Here is an 18,158-nt window from a genome sequence, read left to right on the forward strand (position 1 = left end):
CAGGCCACCGACTCAGACACGCAGGGTGAGGCTCGTCCGAAGGCCAGCTTCTGAAGGGCTTGCGTTGGCTACAGCCTGAGAACCTGACCCTGGGGCACTAGAGACAGGCCCAACCGCCTCCGTCAGGTTGTTTCTGCATTCACAAGTAAATGGCTTCAAATACTGGCTGCTTTATCCATATTTTACCAAACTTCACAGAACACAGTAGGACAAATATAACAAAACCACTTAAAAAGCACAGCTCTTAGTCAAATATAGACTCAAGTTAATTCAACAAATCCACTGTGTATGTATCTACGAATGCAACAAGTTTTAAATACTGTTCTGATTTGGACTCAATTTTGAAAATTACTCTCATTTCACACTTTCAGAACAAAACTGGCTTATCTAGAAATACTAGCATGTTTCAAATAAAAGTAGGTATGACAATATTGTTTAAATATCAACATGAGAGCTCCCCCAGGGCCCCCATGTCCCATGTGCTGTGAAGTTTTCCTCAGCAGGATGGGGCTGAGCATGAGTCATGTGCTTTCACTTAGAATTTCAGTGAGAGGTGCAGGGGCCAGACTGTAGCCAGCAAGGACCATACCGACCACAGCCACTGGGGCTGGAACACTCTCAGGTATCTTCACCTGTTTGCTTTCGCTGGGAGAGTTCAAGTAATACTTCACCCAGGATTTCCCAACACAGAAAGATGGTCTGTGTCAAACAGAAAGGGACTTTCTTTCTTGTCCGAGTCAGGGGAGCTGCGTGCCTGGACCTGCTCCGAGCTCCAGGCACCTGGTTTTAGCAGGTACAGCAAAAAGCAGATCTCACCCCGAACTCAATTGTTGTTAGTTTGTGTAATATTTTGTAGCAATAAAATACAAAATATACTTTTTACCTTAATTAACAGTAATCTTGTCATTTCAAAGTCAAAAACGTTTTAAATATCAGACTAATAATTTCTTACCCATCCGTGTTGTCTAAAGGTTTCAAGTCACATTGGTTTTGGAATAAATTACAAGACGTGGGCTTCCCTGGTGGCGCAGTGGTTGAGAGTCCGCCTGCCGATGCAGGGGACACGGGTTCGTGCCCCAGTCCGGGAGGATCCCGCATGCCGCGGAGCAGCTGGGCCCGTGAGCCATGGCCGCTGAGCCTGCACGTACGGAGCCTGTGCTCCGCAACGGGAGAGGCCACAGCAGTGAGAGGCCCGCGTACCGCAAAAAAAACAAACAAAAAAATTACAAGACACACGTGTGGCTTTCTCTAAATCAGAAGAATCAAAGCTCATACCAGCTGACACAACGGCGAAACACAAGACGTCTTTAAAGTGCTTTTCATTCGCAGCAGAGCTAAAATGGAGTCTGAGGGGAGACCTACCAGGTGGACGGGGGGGAACACTCTGGTCACCAATTGCCACTTAACTTTTCTCGAAAAACAGGAAGGTTACCTTCCCCCTGGAGTCCGTCATCAAGAAACGCTGAGTGGGAACAAGACGTAGCTTTGAGCAATGCTTGCCATTTCCTGATTTTTCAGGACAATCTTGCCCTCGAGGAAGAGATCTGGGAGCCAATCCCCAGGCACTGCCCACGCTGCCCTGCTCGCCCAGCTCGCTCCGCGAGGCTGAGTCGGGCACTGCCCCTGGTGCGGGAGGGGCCCTGCAGGGTTGATGTCAACAGGAGCTCGGCTTACAAAAGAGTTTCAGGTGAGGAAATCGCTAGAAGGTGACAACCAACACACATGCTGGCAACAGGGATCTTTTTTCCTTTTCTTGCAAATTAGCTTTTGATTACTGGTGAGATGGTACTTTCTAGATAATGCACAACCATCCTCTACCATTTTAATTTTATGTGTTTCTTTCTCCCTAAATTACACTTGGCTTTTCAGGAAGTCCTATGTACTTATCCACAAAATAATTATTCCATCTCTTATTGTGTCTGAATATAACGCTTAGGAAATACAGGTTTTCAAAATCGACCAACACTAATTCAAACCATGATTAAAATGACCTAAAAACTTCCTTTTCAGTATTTACAAAACAGAGAGGGTAAGCACATATTCACAGGTGAGGGGGGAAAACAGTTCCTCAGGTTCCTTTAGGAAGGGGAGCAGGCCAGAGCAGTTCCTTTAGGAAGTGAGCGTTCCTTCCCTGCACGGCTCACTGAGCTGGTGGCCGGCCACACTCTGACCTCTTCCTCTGTATGGGCTGAGCCCAGCCCTGCCCATTATTACCACCACCTGATTCTTTTCATCAGCTGTTTCTAGTTCATTTACAGAATTACAGTTTGATCTCAACTGTCTACTTTTGCAGGATCTACTGATGAGTTTGTGAAAGTATAAAGATATCAAGATTTTATCATGTGCCAGGATGAACAGGCTTAAAAGCTGACAATTAAAATGTGGTCACTTATTACAAACCAAGGGAGGCTGATCTCAAAGGACACACCCCAACCGATACTCCTGGGGCAGGGAAGCGAGCGCCCGCAGCGTCCTGCAGACTCACCTGGCACTGTGACTCACCCTTCAGCCCGCCCGCCTGCCTGCTCCACCCCCCGGGCCTGCTGTCTAGATGGACCAGGAAAGGCTGGAGCACAGGCTCCCTCGGAACCTGCCAAACTGGACTGAGAAAGCTGCCGGGCATGGCTCCAACGGGCACTTGCTGATCCAGTCCTGGGATGGGCACAGGGGAAGGGGACAAGAGGGGCCTTTCTGAGCAGAAACTCCATGAGGCACTAACTCCAGGGTAAATTAGGAGGGCTGTGAAGCAGGAGTCTCTGGGCTCCCCTGCAAGCTGGTGGTTTCAGCGTATGTAAACTCATCAGTGATTGCTTGGGCGTATCCAAGACGTCAGGGAAATTCAGCCTCCACGGAGATCAAAGGCCCCAGGTGAACCACATGAGTTTCTGCGGACGGACGCTGCCACCAGTACAGGCAGCTGTGATCTGTCCCTATTTAAAATGAGTCCCAGCTCAGAAAGCTCGGTGTCCTAACCACCCACCTGCACTCTGTCCCCCCCCACATTCCAGTTCCCTCGGGGGCCCCACAGGAGGGCTCAGCTGCAAGCAGACCTGCATCACCCTCGTCCAACAGGTGGGCTGCACAGGCCTCCACCCAGCGGGGTCGCTGGTCTCTTCAAAGCCCTCTCCCAACAGGCGCCAGCTCCAGGAAGTAACCCTCTCACCAAAGGGGGTCTTTCCTTTTCTGAATAACGGGGCATCACCCTGAAGTAAGATGTGCCGGTGCCCCTTCAGCCTCCAGGAAAATTGGACAGGAGTATGTGAAGGGCCGCCCACACCAGGAATCCACATTGACAGTCACGCCATGTGAGCAAGGGCCAGGCTTAACACTTACCAGCACTTCTGCTCACCGGCTGGTACTCCGCATTATAAAACCACTGCTGAGATTAGCATTGCAATGGCATCTGCTTTTGGGTGAAAGAGGCTCCCTTCCCAAGCCCAGGGCCTGCACAGAACCCTGCTCTCTGGCCCACGTATGCCAGCAGGGACAGCAGGACTCAGGACCCTATTTCTCTCCAAGTTGGTGACGAGGTCTTGTGACTCTGACGTTCTCACCTACGGGGCAATGAGAAGCTTCTCCCCGAAGCAGAGGACGTGGTGAGTGGTGGCTGCCCACCTCTGGGCCCAGTGCCTCTACTGACCCTTCAGCCCTTGGCAATGCTTCTCCCATTGGGCTGAACCAAAGAGAGTCCCTGGAGAAAGCAGGGGCCCAGGTTCCTGCAACCTTCCAAGCTCTCAGCCACAAAGGTTAAACTGAAAAAAGAAGCCTTGTCGGGATGATTTAACTCTGAAATGGGAATGACCATTTGGAGCCAGATTCCCCCACATCTGCTTCTGGCAGAGGCAGCGTGGCATTTGCAGAGCCAGGTCTGGCTTAGCTCCAGGCAAGCGTCCTTGGAGGAGTGGGAAGCCGTGACACTGAATGAGACAGCACCCAACTAAGGGTTCATCATCCTGTGACTGCTGATGTAAACAATGAGCAAAACACACTTTTTTGCTTCATTCTCTAGTTACAGAAGCAACTTCCAAAAAGCGGAGGAGCAGAATAAGAAAGCAGTAGGCAGCGCCTTCCCTGAAGCTGCATTAAACAGCAAACGATCTCCCGTTTGCAGAGCAATGAGAGAGTGGGGAACGCACGCCCGAGGGCAGGAACAAGGGACAAAGGCACAGGCAGCCTGGTCTCAGCAGCCAGGCCTCAGGCCACGGTACCTCCACAAGCCTACTGCCCTCCCACCCCACCCATCCCCTCCCAAGGATGGACAGGACCGGAAGGGGTCAGACACCTTTACAACCTCCTGGGAAGCAGTGCGGCTCCCTAAGCAGGGGTCAGAATCCTCAAGCTGCTCTGCAGGCTCCTCCTTCGCGTGAGGGTAAAGACTGAGAAATACAGCCTGGCCACGCATCCGGAGCAGTAAACAGGTCTGAGGACCCTCTCCAGACCCTAGAGTGGCCCACGCCCTCCACGGCTTTCCCCCGGGCCCAGCTGGCGCTCAGAAGGTGGGAGGGACCCGATGCGCGGACTGGAGGAGGATGATGTCAGGACAGAGTTGCCGTGCGGATGCTTTGAGACCTGGGGGGGGGTCTCCCGCTCTTTTCACGGCACCTCCTTCGTGGCAGGCGGCCTCCAGGACCTGAGAACAATGTTGCAATCCATCTCCTAGGAAAAGCCATCGGATAAGTGTTACAACCATGACTAACCCAGAGGCTACTGCCATGCTTGGCCACCTCCTCCAGCTTCTTAATCAACAACCAGAAGCAGAGACCTGACCTCCCTTTTCACGTCAAAGGGACTCCAGTCCAACAGAAGACAGGGAAAAAATTAACTCACAACATCACTATACTGAGGACACACCTGTTTTGAATTTTCCAGGGCACAAACATAGGATCCTAAAAGTAGGGCTCAGGCCCACGCGGGTGGCACAGCCTGCTGCCCTCACTGCTCTGTCCAGGAAACCAGGGGAAATGTATTTTTCCAGCCTTGTGAGGCCGAGCTGGTTTTCACTGCACAGGTGCGGACAGTGAAGCAGGCGAGCCAATGCTGTCACTCCTCCACAGTGATTGGAAAATCATTTAACAGGCTTTACCTTGAGATGGCGGCCACGAAGGGCTTCAGTTCCTGAGGCTCGTAGGCCCGTGCGAAGGCCCAGCACACATAGCAGGCGGCGTCCCTGACGTTGGAGCCCACGCTGCAGGCGCCCCGCTTCTCCTCGTATGTCAGCGCCTTCAGGATCACGGTGACAACTGCACATGGGAGACAGAGACCGTGATGCAGCCAAAGCAGCACTCAGCTCCACAGACGCTGCACCTACTGTACCACAACCCTGCTGGCACCTGCCCCAGAGAGGCAGGTGAAAACGTTTCTCAAAAGTTGCCCCAAAACTCCTAGAGAACGGCACGGACATGCCTGCGGGGCCCACCAAAGGGACGCTGCTGGGCCCAAGGAGACACAAAGGGACACAGAGGCCACCAGCAGCAAGGGAAAGGGCTGGCATTTCACGGGAGCAAGACGAGGGTGAGCAGCACCACCTGGGACACCTTCTGATGAGGAAAGAGTATCTGATCCAGAGGACACCGGACCCTGGAGTCCTGCTGTCAAGGGGACCACGAACGATAGACGGGCTTCTAATTCAGCCGCAAAGCAGTTACCAGCTGGTAAGCAAGCTCGGAGGGAGGAGACCCTGTTACACAGGTGTCCTAGCTCTGCTCAGAGGGCATCTGTGACCTCACGGAGCTTTAGGGCTAAGAATTAGGGTGACAAAGCAAAGCCCATGGTCATTCTGTGCTAACTCCAGGGATAACCCAGATACATTTACTTACCTAAGACACCGTGATATTTAAAGTAATTTGAAGTACATACAGATTGTCCTTCTGGTTCCATTTTAAAATGTCTCACTGAGTTTTTAATAGTGCACATGTAATTTTTGATTTTATAAAGAGATGAGAGAATTTAAGACACATGGTAAAAGCACTGTAATGTTTAAGGGAGCTGAAATTGTACTGTATTTACCTATTAAATTTATCAGATTCATGTATTTCAAGTATTTGGGAAAGGTTTGCTTATTAGAGACAAGTACTTAAAAAGAAAATACAAAACACTCATGCATAGGGTTTTAAAAGTATAAAGGTACTGAATTAATTTTATAAATGAACAATTGTTTAAAGCCTCTTAAAATGATTATAATAGTAAAATGTAATAGAAATAACCCTCAGAAAATTTTTAACTAACAATTCAAAGGTAGAGTATTAATTTTTTTAAATCACACTCAATGAAATTCTCTGAAAGAACATGCTGAAGACTGAACATCAAACAGCTCCCACGGTGTTTAGAGAAGTATTAAAAGTGAAAATGAAGGCTTCCCTGGTGGCGCAGCCGTTGAGAGTCCGCCTGCCGATGCAGGGGACACGGGTTCGTGCCCCGGTCCGGGAAGATCCCACATGCTGCGGAGCGGCTGGGCCCGTGAGCCATGGCCGCTGAGCCTGCGCGTCCGGAGCCTGTGCTCCGCAGCAGGAGAGGCCACAGCAGTGAGAGGCCCGCATACCACAAAAATAAAAAATAAATAAATAAAAATAAAGTGAAAATGAGTATCTGTTCTGAGAAGATGGCGTGGCCGCACATGCCAGCTCCCAGGCACCAGGGCAGAACCGCTTCCGTGGATCACCATCCAACACTGGGCCACCGAGCACAACAGTGGACGGGCAGGTACAGAGCCCACGCCCTCCGGGAGGCCAGGGGTGGGAGCACATTCTTCTATCTGTGCACACGGCCAGAGTCTCCCTGTCTCAGCACCACCACCCCTCAGGCCACATGTTGCAGACACAGCGAGAGATGTCCAGGGTAGAACTGGAACATGGTAGCGTCCCATGTGGGGCAGGTGGTGCCCAGACAACTCATGCACGATTCTCACGTGCATGAACTGGTGTGAGCGTGTGAAGGTCGATGCATAAGACAGCAGGGGAGATCAACCACTGAACAAAGTGAACAAAGAAAGAGCCAGAGAGCCAGCGGTGAGACGAACAGGGTCACAAAATGCGCCAAGTGACCAAAGGCACAGCCAGAGGGGACCAGCCCTCCCTGCGGCAGCCCCACCCTCTCAGGCACATCTGGACTGGGATCTCCCCTGGGTCTGGGCACCTCAATTCTCTCTTCTCTATCTTCTCTCTCTGCTGTAATCTGCAGTCTGAGAAAAGACACTCAAGGTACGGATTTAAGAAAAATGAAGCACCAATTATTTGCACATGCAACTATCATCACAGAAATTATCTTCCAAAGAAATGTACCTAGAAACAGTCTTAGGCAAAGAATCAAAAGAAACAGTGGCAGAACTATGAATATTATATACAAATGTCCCCTCTGCCTTTTGCATCTAAAGACTTTTGATTCTCCATAGAGAGCAACAAAAAATAGATTTGATTCTGTACCATTTATTTTGTATACATATGATGGTTACTTTTAATAAGGTTTGTAAATGTTCACATAAATTTACTTGAAATTACACAAAATAAATGTACTCCAAAATAAAAATCTCAGACATTGTGTTATCAGTTATATGCATCTCAACCAGGACTGAGGACCTCAAGAACATGTTTCCTCAATATTAGCAGCACCGCAAGGACACCTGCACTCAAAGTTCTGGCCGGGCACCCACGCTGTGGACACCAAGGTCACTCACGCCTGGAGCTGGCCTTATTCCTCCTCTGTGCAGGCTGAGGACTCTAAACATGGAGCCACTCTCTTGCCAAGTTCTCATGTCTTCAACCCAATGGCAGTACAACACCCCACACGGGATATGCAAAGGCCCCTCAAATTCCACAACGTCTGAAACAAAGCCCATCTCACCCACACATCCCATGTCAGCCAGTGGCCCATGCCCCTCTGGGGCACAGTTCAGGGCACAGTGGTCATCCCAGGGCTGCCCCTCCTTGCTTCCCTGTGTCCGGTCAAGGCCTATCCCACCCATAGCAGCCACACCTCTGCAGAGGACCCCTTCACTCTGGTCCAGCATCTCCCTGCCCAGCCCCTCCATCACTGCTGGACCACTACCAGCCTCAGCCTCTGGTCAGCCTAGTGACTCACCTCAGCACAGCAGAGCCCAAGCTGTCCATGGCTCCCTCTCGTGAGTGCCCCAGGGCCATTACACCAATTCCCCACTGGCCTCGCATCTCTCTCGGCCACAACCAGGTGCATGCCACCCCTCCCACCTGCAAAGCCCCCGGAGCCCTCTCTGCCTGGCATCATACCCTGGGAGCACCAGGCAAACTTCCCTGAGCAGGAGCCACTGAAGCTAACAAGGGTCTGCCTCCGCCAGTCAGCACACCAGGAACTAAGCTCAGCTTTCTGAAAGAGTACCTGTCCCTTTTTGTCTACCTCCTAAAACTGAAGCATACAGTTAAGACTCACAGAACATGTATACCCAATGTTCACTGAAGCACTATTTATAACAGCCAAGGCACAGAAGCCATCTTAATGTCCAACAACAGATGAATGAATAAAGAAGAGGTAGTGTACATATACACAATGGAATATTACTCAGTCATAAAAAAGAATGCAATAATGCCACTGGCAGCAACATGGATGGACCTAGAGATGATCATATAAAGTAAGTCAGACATAGAAAGACAAATATATGATATCACTTACATGTGGAATCTGAAAAATAGTACAAATGAACTTATTTACAAAACAGAAATAGACCTATGGACATAGAACACAAACTTATGGCTACCGAAGGGGAAAGGAGGGAGGGACAAATTAGGAGCTTGGGATTAACATATACACACTACTTTATATAAAACAGATAACCAACAAAGTTATCTACCGTATAGCACAGGGAACTATACTCAATATTTTATGATAACTTTTAGGGGAAAAGAATCTGAAAAAGAATGTATATATATAATATATATATATATATATCTGAATCACTGGGCTGTACACCTGAAACTAACATGACATTGTAAATCAACTATACTTCAATAAAATAAAATAAAAAATAAAAAGACTCACGGAGCATGTATAAATGCCAAACCAAACCAGAGGACACTACCACAACTGTTTCAGATAAAGTAGTTAAATCTAATTAGCGATTTAAAAATTATCCAAACTTGAACTAAACCAAATCTGTAATGCTTCAAATTGGTCTTCATTTGTCTTACCTGGAAAAGTTCTAGTTTACCTGGAATTACTCCTAGTTTTCTAGTGTTGTTCATATTCACTCTCTGTGTTAAGAGCATAGCCCATTCATGGCCCAATGCATGTCAAAACTAACAGGCTGTGGCACCTTGAGGGGAAGCATCGCATAAACTCGCTGTCACTGCCGCCCCAGATTCTCTAAAACCGCCACTTTACCCAGCTGCCCAGACACTTCTGGGGAAGATTGTTCAGCAACTCTATAGCCTGAGGGAAATCTGGATGCTAACTGCTGAGTCCCAATTTATCCGTCCATTGGACAAAATCAATTTCAAAATAGACAACTATGAATGACAGCGGTCAGTACTGTCCACTTCTACTTCAGGTGGACGTCGCACCCAACTACTACACTGAGAAATGCTCAGGGCCCCCAGGGAGAAGTCCACCTCCACAGGGACATGGCCCCACCCTCAACCTGCTTGCCTCTGAGGCCCCTGAGTGGCTGGGGGAGCCTGACCCCAAGTAATTGTGAGATGGCTCATGAGGTCGACCAGTCACGAGGAAAAGGACACGCACTGTCATCTGTACCCACTAATAGACGTCTGCCTCAGCACAACAGAGACCCCCGCATGGCTGACTGGCATTTATTGGTGGGAAAATCGGGAGACTAGGAGGTCCAACCATAGGCTCATCTGGCCCACTGCTCTGTCTCAAGGGTCAGGACCTGCGCACCCACCACCCATGTGTGGCTCCAGGTGCCAGTCTTCACTCGCTCCACAGACTCCTTGGCTCTGCTCCCCGGCCCATCCACTTCTCTGTCTCAAGGAATGGAAGAAGGTCAGTTTGTGAGAGGGCAGTGGGAGCCGTATGCTGCACTCGGGCTCAACCCTATTTGAGAGAGAAAAGATCGGTGAGAAACGTGGGCTCTGAGTTCTGTGTGGCAAGGTGACCCCCACAAACCCCAACTTTGGTCCCTGGCACCCATACATATGCATGTGATGTCCTCGGGTAGCTGCCTGGCCCTCCAACGACATGAAGGCGCTGGACTTCCCTGTGTCCCCCTGTAGCCTCCCACAGAGCTAGGTCAGAGAAGTAGAGACCCAAGCCCGCCTGGGCCTCAGGGTCTCACTGCCAGCCCTGCCCACCCATGTGGCCATGCTGCTGTAGCTGCCTGGCAAAGCCTCCCTGGCAAGTCCCACCCCAGTCCTTGGCACGGGCAGTTTCAAAATCTTTCTCTCGAAAGCTCCAGTGACCCATTTATAACACCTGCCACAAACATTAGTGCTGAGATCCAAGTGCAGGTGAAGAAGTGCTGCCAGGAACGAACACAGGCCTCGCTGCTGGACTGGGGTCTGAGAGAGGGGACTATGCAGCCACTGACAGCAACGGTGGGACACCTGCCTCACAGTCACTGGAAAGGAATTTGATTTTCCTAAAGTAAAACAGCTCAGAAGGAGAGAAAGCAAGATGATGGATTTCTTCAACAAGAAAACTGAAAAGTGGGGCTCTCGGCTCCAATTCATCCCAAGGTGGTAGTAAGTACCGTGCCCCAGGGGTAGAAGGACGGGGTCGGGCCTGCTTCTGCTGCTCCTGGGAAAGGCCCATGGCTGCCCCCGACCTCTCAGGCCTTCACCAGCCTCTTCTGTGCGAAAGTATGCTCTGGGCTTCCAGCTCTGATATCCAGGGACAGGAAGACAAGAGACAGACCAGCCCCAGTCCATGCAAGGTACTGAGCAATCAGAGAGCTTTGGGGGAGAAGGTGGTGTATGACGTAGAAATAGTCTTTGCCCTAAACCTTTATAAGAAGTCATTATCAGAGAAAAGAATTCAAAAACTAACAACTCTTTCCAGATCCAACAGGTTTAAAATACAGAAAACTCTTCAATAGCATTGAACAAAGACCTTTCTCACGGTTCCAATTACACACTGCAAATACATGTCAAATATATAAGATTCCCCAGAGGGCTTCCTTTTGGCAACCCAGAGTCCAGCAATGTAATTTAAATACCCTTCTCTCTAGACAGCATGTCATTTGTCTAACACCAATCGCCTAAGGACAAAGCAGCCTCCAGGTGAGAGAAACGACTTAACCCTCAGAGCACCAAGTCCCCACTTGCAAGGCTTACAAATGCACATCTCCAGAGGTCAGGAGGAACCCAGTGTACTTTTCAGCATCCACAAAAAAATCATCATACAGCCAGCACAGAAGCTATGTGTTTTGATAAGTAATGAATTATACTAATTTAAAAACAAACTCATCACATAAGGAATATCACTGCATGGGGCCAAGTCTCCCAGGATCACTGGGCCATGTCTCCTGAGATGCACTAGAATGATATCTCCCAGGATGCACTGGGCCAAATCTCCCAACACACCCTAGAATAACATCTCCCGGGATACACTTGGCTGAGTCTCCCGAGATGCCTCTGAGCCTGGCCACATGATGGCGCTGTCTGGGGAGCCAACACTCAGACCACGAACCTGCTTGCCCAGAGTCTGAGCCCAGGAAAGTACCAGTTTCCCGGGAGCAGGTGTGGCCATCACCACAGAACTTCTACTTCATCCACCAGTACAAACAGCCATCATACCTTCCTAAAGAATGCAGTCCAACTTGCTCAGAAAAAAATATGTTGAATTTGCTGGGGGAGAGGAAATGACGGACAGAAAATCTGGTTCCACAGACATGTAGTTTTCGGTTCCCACAGGACATCTGAAAAACTCCCAAAGGCCCTTAGCTGACCTGTGGGCAGCACTGCCAGCCACAGCACCAACCACTTAGACTTGCATGCTGGCCTTCCTTGGAGGGTGAAGGACCTCCGCCCCGCAGACACTGGGAGACCCCAGCCAGGGCTCGTCTCCACAGCACATAACGGAACGGGATCTTAGCAGCATCCTGTGCGGTTTGGGGAGGGCCCCTGGTTACACTCTCCCCCAGGTGCCTGAAGCACACTCACCCGCCACAGTGGGAGCATCCATGAAGCCCTCTCCCTTTCCACAGAAAGTCACATGGCTGTGCGGGTCCAAGAGCCCTCCCACGCATCCTCCCTATGAACAAGACCCCCGCCACCACTGCCCACAGTGCTGTGGCTCAGAGCCAAGGCTCAGCTGTCGAGAAGCCAGGAACAGACGCTCTCTCACCAGGTGCTCTGAAAACACAAGTTCCCAGCACATGTGAAGCCCACAGTCCAGGCTAAGTGGGTACAGCCATTACTGTGATGCATATTTAGGCAAGATAAGGACTCTCCTCACAAGAGAAACACAAGGCAAGACAGAAGGAAGTTACTGTTTTAGCCAGAAAAGTCTTGCCTGAGGGCAGGACCTTCTGAAATGCTTAACACAATCACAAAGCAATACTGAGGCAAACAAGAAGCACCTACTCTTCCATCTGATTGTGCCCTATCCCCTCGGTGTACAGGGCAGTTCCTGCCACATCACCTGCTCAGAGGAAGTGATTAGCAAATATTCCTGCATAAAGCATCTCAAACCTCAGTAGATCAATACACTTAAACTTTTCAAGCAAATAACAAAAGACGTAAATGTGGTATAATGGATAAAGATGGGATGGCAAATACATGTAAGGAGTTCACGTATATCATATGAACATCCCAACCTAAAAAGAGGAGAAACAGCGGATGAAGAAAGTTGAAAAAATGTGAATGTTGAAAATGAGGACAAGAGAGCCATTTCTGAAGATCACACGGACAGAACCTGACTTTCAACGAAATCCCCAGACATGCATGTTGATGCAGCAGGCCATGTGGCCATGACCCACCTTGACCCACCCACAGGGCTGTGGGCAGAACGCCTACAAGCTGACCCTGAACTAACAAGTCCATTGCCAGACACCTGTCCTGAGGAGACAGTGCAGGCACTGGTTTATGCTCAAGCCACTCACCATGGACTCAGGAGGAGCGAGTAACAAAGTGGTGAGGGCAGCTCTGCAGTCAGACGGGCCTGAGCCTGTGTGCCTGGGCCTCCCGGGGAGCGCCCCCAAGTTGTCACGAGAGCCGCACTGCTGCGACCATGGTTTGAAACAGCAGAAATAAAGCCCTGCTATAACGGGGAGGGGGAATGGGAGGTGATTAAATACAACAGAACCATTCAATGCAACTCAAACTGCCACCCAAAATAATATTAAATGACAGGAGGACACTCAGAACCCCCAAGTACACTATACTTAGTCAATGGCTCGTGTGCTGAAACCAGTGACAATCAGTACTCACTCTGGGCCAGGCCCTTGTCCAACTAACCTTGAGAGGTGGGGAACTGAGGCAGAGAGGGACAGCCCAGGACTTGGATTGCATAGCCAGCCCATGCATCACACTGAGAGAGCCCCATATCACTCATGCTCACGACCCCCATCTGCCACAACATCAACAGGGCTGATCTCCAGGCAGCAAGATTCCAGGTTTCCTTAGCTGCTTCTTTATGTCACTGTCCCAAGTGTCCATAATGAACACACATGATCCTCACGATCATTAAAAAAGACAATACAACACTTTAAAATATGGTTCCACACTTTTCCACTATTCAGGGGGCACTGATCCTTCTCAACATCAAACACATTTACTCCATTTAGAAACCATTCCTACGTGGAACATGGATCAGAGAAGAGAGGAGGACAAATCAAAGAGTAAACATTAAAACGACCTGTGCGCTCACTTCAGCAGTACATATACTAAAACTGGAATGATACAGAGAAAATTAGCATGACATCACTTATATGTGGAATCTAAAAGATGACACAAATGAACCTATCTACAAAACAGAAACAGATTCACAAACACAGAGAGCAGACTTGGGGTTAACAGGGGAGAGGGGGTTGGGAGAGGGGGTTGGGGGAGGGATGGAGTAGGAGGTTGCGGTTAGCAGATGTAAGCTATTATACACAGAATGGATAAACAAGGTCCTACTGTATAGCACAGGGAACTGTACTCAATATCCTATGATAAACCATAATGGAAAAGAATATTAAAAAAAAAATGTATGTACAGGTATAAGCAAATCACTTTGCTGCACAGCAGAAATTAATACAACAGTGTAAATCAACTATACTTCAATAAAAAAATAAATATGAACTACCAAAAAAAAAAAGGACTTCCCTGGCGGCACAGTGGTTAAGAACCTGCCTGCCAATGCAGGGGACACAGGTTCAAGCCCTGGTCTGGGAAGATCCCACATGCCGCAGAGCAACTAAGCCCGCGCGACACAACTACCGAGCCTGTGCTCTAGAGCCCGCGTGCCACGACTACTGAAGCCCATGCGCTCTAGGGCCCGTGTTCCACAACAAGAGAAGCCACCACAGTGAGAAGCCTGTGCACCGCAACCAAGAGTAGCCCCCACTCGCCGCAGCTAGAGAAAGCCCACGCGCAGCAACAAAGACCCAATGCAGCCAAAAAATAATTTTTTTAAAAAAAGAAAAAAATTTAAAAAACAAAAGATCTGATACCAGTTGAGGTGACAGACAGAAGGTAAGCCCCCCACCACACACACAGGGGTCCTCCTCCAGCCCACAGCAGCCCACCCCACCCCAAGCGGGTACCCCACCCAGCCCACAGTGGTCCCCACCCCTCACCCTTGGGGGTGGCCATGACAGAATGCCAATAAAGCCGGATGGCTGACAACCTTTGAGGCCATGGATTCCTTGTCGCTGCTACCACAGCATCCACCCAGGTGAGATCGGGCACGTCTTTCCTCCCCTTCAGCTCCCTGGGCTCCAAAGAGGTTTAAGGAAGGTACTGAAAGTCAAAGCAAGTGCCCAATACAGGAAATGCCACTGTGACTGCCGTGGTGAGTTTCCACGAGGCTGGACGAGCAGGTACACTTTCCACGGGAACTCCTGGTTAGACTGTTTATAATAAATATCTGGTGTCTACCCGGTACAGAAACAAACCGTTCTAAACCAGCTGGTTCCAAGTAACCCTTCGAGCAACCTTGGGCTCAAGGTGCTCAGCCAGTTTACTCGACCTTCTTCGTGGGACACAATGCCGAAAACACACACTTCACATGATCCCAGGTGTCCAAAACTTTAAATAAAGACCTCAGTCAGGAGAGTGCTTTTCTTTAAATAATTAATTTTTACATGTCACTTTTTGGACTGTACTGTAAAATAACCTGAACAAGTATCTTTCCTATTTTAAGAGACAATCTCACATCTTTTTTTAAAAAAAATCAATTAAAATACACCAACATGTTAAGATAGAACATAAGCAAAAGCACCTCCTCTCTTGGGTACAATAACCATCCAAGAGGACAGCAGTGGCTCCCTCCAGAGCCCGGACCCCCACAGTGCTACTGCGGAGGCCCCACCCCAGGACTTCAGGGGGTTAAGATCTTTAACTTGTCGTGACTGAGGTCAGGGGTTGACTTTCCAGCCAACCAGTGTGGCCTGGCAGTTGACCTCCTCCTGGTCCAGGTCTGTGCCCACGTCCCCACCATGCCTCGCCCCCTGGACGGCTGACGTGTGGTCATCCCAAGGAGTGGCATGATGGGTCTGTACACCGTGAGACAACTCAGTGCTGGCTGGCACTTCTGACCGTGGTGAGGCCGGCTGTGAGTAAAGAGATGACCCCTACAGTACTAGTTCTCTGGCGCAGCGGAAATGAGCTGCCGGTCCCGTGACATGAAACACAATTTCCACGTGCTATGAAGATGACGCTGAACATGAGGCAAATATGAGAGGCTGAGCAACTGAGCCTTCAGGAGGGACGAGAGGCCTCCAAGGAGGAAACGGAAATCATGGGGTCCCCGAATTCCCTACCCCCAGGCCCAGAAACAGGACAACCTGCACCCTCTGCCACCACCACACACTGAGTAATAAACAGACAACAGGACAAATCGACAGGGCTTCCCCACAGCCACCCTCCGGGGGCCAGCTGGTTCCAAGCAGGCCAGAACAGGAACCGATAGCTGGACCTCCATCAGGGAGCACTCACAGGGCCATCTGCCCCATCAGCACACTCGGGTGCTCAAAGAACTACCGAAGAAGGACAGGAAGTGTACCCACCGCAGAAGGTGAGCAAAGACAGGTGGACAACAGCAGTGAGGACAATGTCCCGGGTAGACATCAGCATAGGACATAATAGGTTTTATATTCTGAGGACAAACTGCACTTTCCATGAAATCAAGATGCTGGACCCCTTCACAGAGACCTGGAAGAGCAAGTGAAGTTAAAAGGCACATGGAAGGTTCCTCGCCTTTCTCTCCAAGAAACGAGCCCATGAAGAAGACTCCACGGGAAGAGGAAGGACACCGTGCAGCATTCACTTCATTTAAGATGCTCCTAAGGGGCTTCCCTGGTGGCGCAGTGGTTGAGAGTCCGCCTGCCGATGCAGGGGACACGGGTTCGTGCCCCGGTCCGGGAAGATCCCACGTGCCATGGAGCGGCTGGGCCCGTGAGCCATGGCCGCTGAGCCTGCGCTCCACAATGGGAGAGGCCACAACAGTGAGAGGCCCATGTACCGCCCAAAAAAAAAAAAAAAAAAAAGATGCTCCTAAGAACAGACTCAAGGAACATTTCCAGCATTGAAAACTGTGATGTGTACATGACAGAGACATTTCTCTGTTTAATCCTGATGGTGCTATGTTAGCTCACTGACCTGTCCCTGACTGTGAACCGGCATTTGAAAGGCTTGAGGACCACACCTCCCCTTGAGTGAGGGTCCCCCGCCCCGAACCACGCCCTTCCTCCCGTCAAGGTGGTCCAGGCAGGCATCAGAGTGCCAGCATGTGGAGAGCAGTTGGAGCACAGCCCCCAGAGCGGCCTCCCACCCACACCATCTAGCACACTGCCTTGCACACAGCAGGTAAAAATGTTCTGAGTGAATGAGAGTGTTTCTCCTTCTTTCTCCAACGACGCACATCCCTTGCAATTTTTTAAACTGCTTAAGCCATCCCTCCTGGAAACATTTCCCTAATGTTTCACACAAGCATAATCTTCTTTATAACTGAAGGATAATAGATACCTCCCTACCCCCCCCCTTTTTTTTTTTTTTGTGGTACGCGGGCCTCTCACCGCTGTGGCCTCTCCCATTGCGGAGCACAGGCTCCGGATGAGCAGGCCCAGCGGCCACGGCTCACGGGCCCAGCCGCTCCGCGGCACATGGGATCCTCCCGGACCGGGGCACGAACCCGCGTCCCCTGCATCGGCAGGCAGACTCTCAATCACTGCGCCACCAGGGAAGCCCTCTCTACCCCCTTTGAAATATACTTACCATCAGCAATCTTTCAGCTTCTCCAAATTTTATGTATACGAACAACAGAGTCTAAAACTTTTGGAGGAAAACCTCTTTCCCCCTTCCCCCGCCCACCTATCACCTAGCCTAAAGAAACTGTGACCACGCATTTGGTCTGGGAGTAAGGTGAGTGCCTGGACACTTTGTGGACGATACAAGGACAGGGACAGGTGGGACCGCGGTCTGGTTCTCTCACCACCAGCCCCTGGGCTACTGGGAAGTCACAGGAAGAGATTAAGGTCCAATCCTCACTTCTCCAACTACGTTATCAAGCCTCCCAAAGAGGGAGCATGTGAAAGCAAGCAGCTACTCTCCATCCGGGCGACCTGCCCCCACGTCCCAGCCACTCTGAAGGAGCAAAAGAGCCGCAGCACAAGGCGAGACTGCCTGCTGAGAAGATCTACTAAGGAGGGCCCCCAGGCCTGGGGTGGCTGCCTGGATGTTTAGAAACCTCCGCAGGTAACTGATTCCTTGGCCACGGTGGGAACCAAGTGCCTTAATCTAGCTCTCGGCTGGCAAACAGTTCCTAAGCTGAACATCACAACATCACCCCACTGCACTAAAAGTCAAATAAAACTGCTTAGAAATAATCCTCAGAAAAATACAACCTTCTACTGACAGACTCCCTTTTAATTTTTTCAACCCTGAAAACCCAAATTTTCAGTTTCTCTAAGATCAAAACATTCTACTCCTTCTAAGTCCCCGACAGGCCTCCCCCGATCTGCGAGGAGGAAGAGCCTCCCAGGAGAAGGGAGCGGGCGGCCCCCGAGCCTCATCCCCACTGGACCCAACCCGGGG

At 50.1% G+C, this 18,158-nt stretch overlaps 1 protein-coding gene across 5 annotated transcripts in view; it reads right to left on the bottom strand.

Annotated features, from left to right (window-relative positions):
• The window catches only part of TBCD (tubulin folding cofactor D), a 173,797-nt gene that overhangs the window by 70,587 nt on the left and 85,052 nt on the right, over positions 1-18,158 (bottom strand). For all 5 annotated transcript variants that reach the window (XM_073798103.1, XM_033847160.2, XM_073798105.1 and 2 more), the window contains one exon: positions 5,084-5,240. In XM_073798103.1, the coding sequence (XP_073654204.1) occupies positions 5,084-5,240 (157 nt within the window). The remainder of the gene's footprint in view (positions 1-5,083; positions 5,241-18,158) is intronic.

The sequence above is a fragment of the Tursiops truncatus genome, chromosome 20, assembly GCF_011762595.2.
Source record: "Tursiops truncatus isolate mTurTru1 chromosome 20, mTurTru1.mat.Y, whole genome shotgun sequence".
Classification (NCBI taxonomy): Eukaryota; Metazoa; Chordata; class Mammalia; order Artiodactyla; family Delphinidae; genus Tursiops; species Tursiops truncatus.